The following is an 896-nucleotide window of genomic DNA, read 5'->3' as shown; positions in this document are numbered from 1 at the left end:
GGTTCCACCGGTTCCACTGGTTCCACTGGTTCTGGTGGTTCTACTGGTTCCACTGGTTCTGGTGGTTCCACCGGTTCCACTGGTTCCACTGGTTCTGGTGGTTGTACTGGTTCCAATGGTTCTGGTGATTCCACTGGTTCTCGTGGTTCCAATGGTTCCACTGGTTCTGCTGCTTGTGGTCCATTTTCTCGCTCTGGCCGGTGCCGGGTCAACAGGCTGCTGGACCGGGCCGGTTCGGTCCGGTTGTGGTTAGAACCGGTCTGCTTTATCGGCCTCTGATGAGCCACTGCTTCTTCTTCTGCAGATAAAAACTTTGAGGATGAAGACTCTGTGGACGGAGGCCGGTCCTCTTCATCGTCCTCCTCCAAGGCGCCTCCTAGTGGACGGAGGGCGGTGGTGAGCTCTGTGAGAAGACCCAGCTCTGCTTCGTCCACCAAGTCCACAGGTGAGGGACGCATCCAGCAGGGCGGGCGGACGGGGACACCCTGCTGACTGTCTCTGCTCGTGTCTTCCTGTGCTGAAGGAAAGGAGGCGGCTGCTGGAGCCGTTGATGAAAACGACTTTGTGAAGGCGTTTGAGGACGTCCCGTCAGTCCAGGTGCGTCCAGTTCTGATCGTCTCCATGATAAGTCCCCCAACTGGACCTGAAATTGTTCCAGAAATTATGGAACAATTTATTAACAATAAAAGATCACTTTGCTGTTTGAAGACCATTTGCTACTAACATAATGATAACTGCAATAATGCAAGTCAATCGTCTCATAGGTGAGGGAAACCTCAGGTGTGATGTCATCTGATGTTGACAGGGATGTAAATAAACAGGAAGTAGCGGTTGCTAACTACATAGACATAATATAAGGATAGACCCTCATGGACCGCTCTCGCCTATTGTCGCTG

General features: G+C 52.2%; 1 protein-coding gene across 1 annotated transcript in view; it reads left to right on the top strand.

Moving 5' to 3' along the window:
- The window catches only part of LOC103130234 (CLIP-associating protein 1-like), a 78,304-nt gene that overhangs the window by 13,105 nt on the left and 64,303 nt on the right, over positions 1-896 (top strand). The window contains exons 9-10 of the mRNA XM_016665762.1: positions 305-445; positions 524-597. Of these exons, the coding sequence (XP_016521248.1) occupies positions 305-445; positions 524-597 (215 nt within the window). The remainder of the gene's footprint in view (positions 1-304; positions 446-523; positions 598-896) is intronic.

Source organism: Poecilia formosa, unplaced genomic scaffold (genome assembly GCF_000485575.1).
Source record: "Poecilia formosa unplaced genomic scaffold, Poecilia_formosa-5.1.2 Scaffold617, whole genome shotgun sequence".
NCBI classification, from domain to species: Eukaryota; Metazoa; Chordata; class Actinopteri; order Cyprinodontiformes; family Poeciliidae; genus Poecilia; species Poecilia formosa.
Note: the sequence above shows the minus strand (reverse complement) of the source record. Positions and strands in the feature narration are given on the sequence as shown.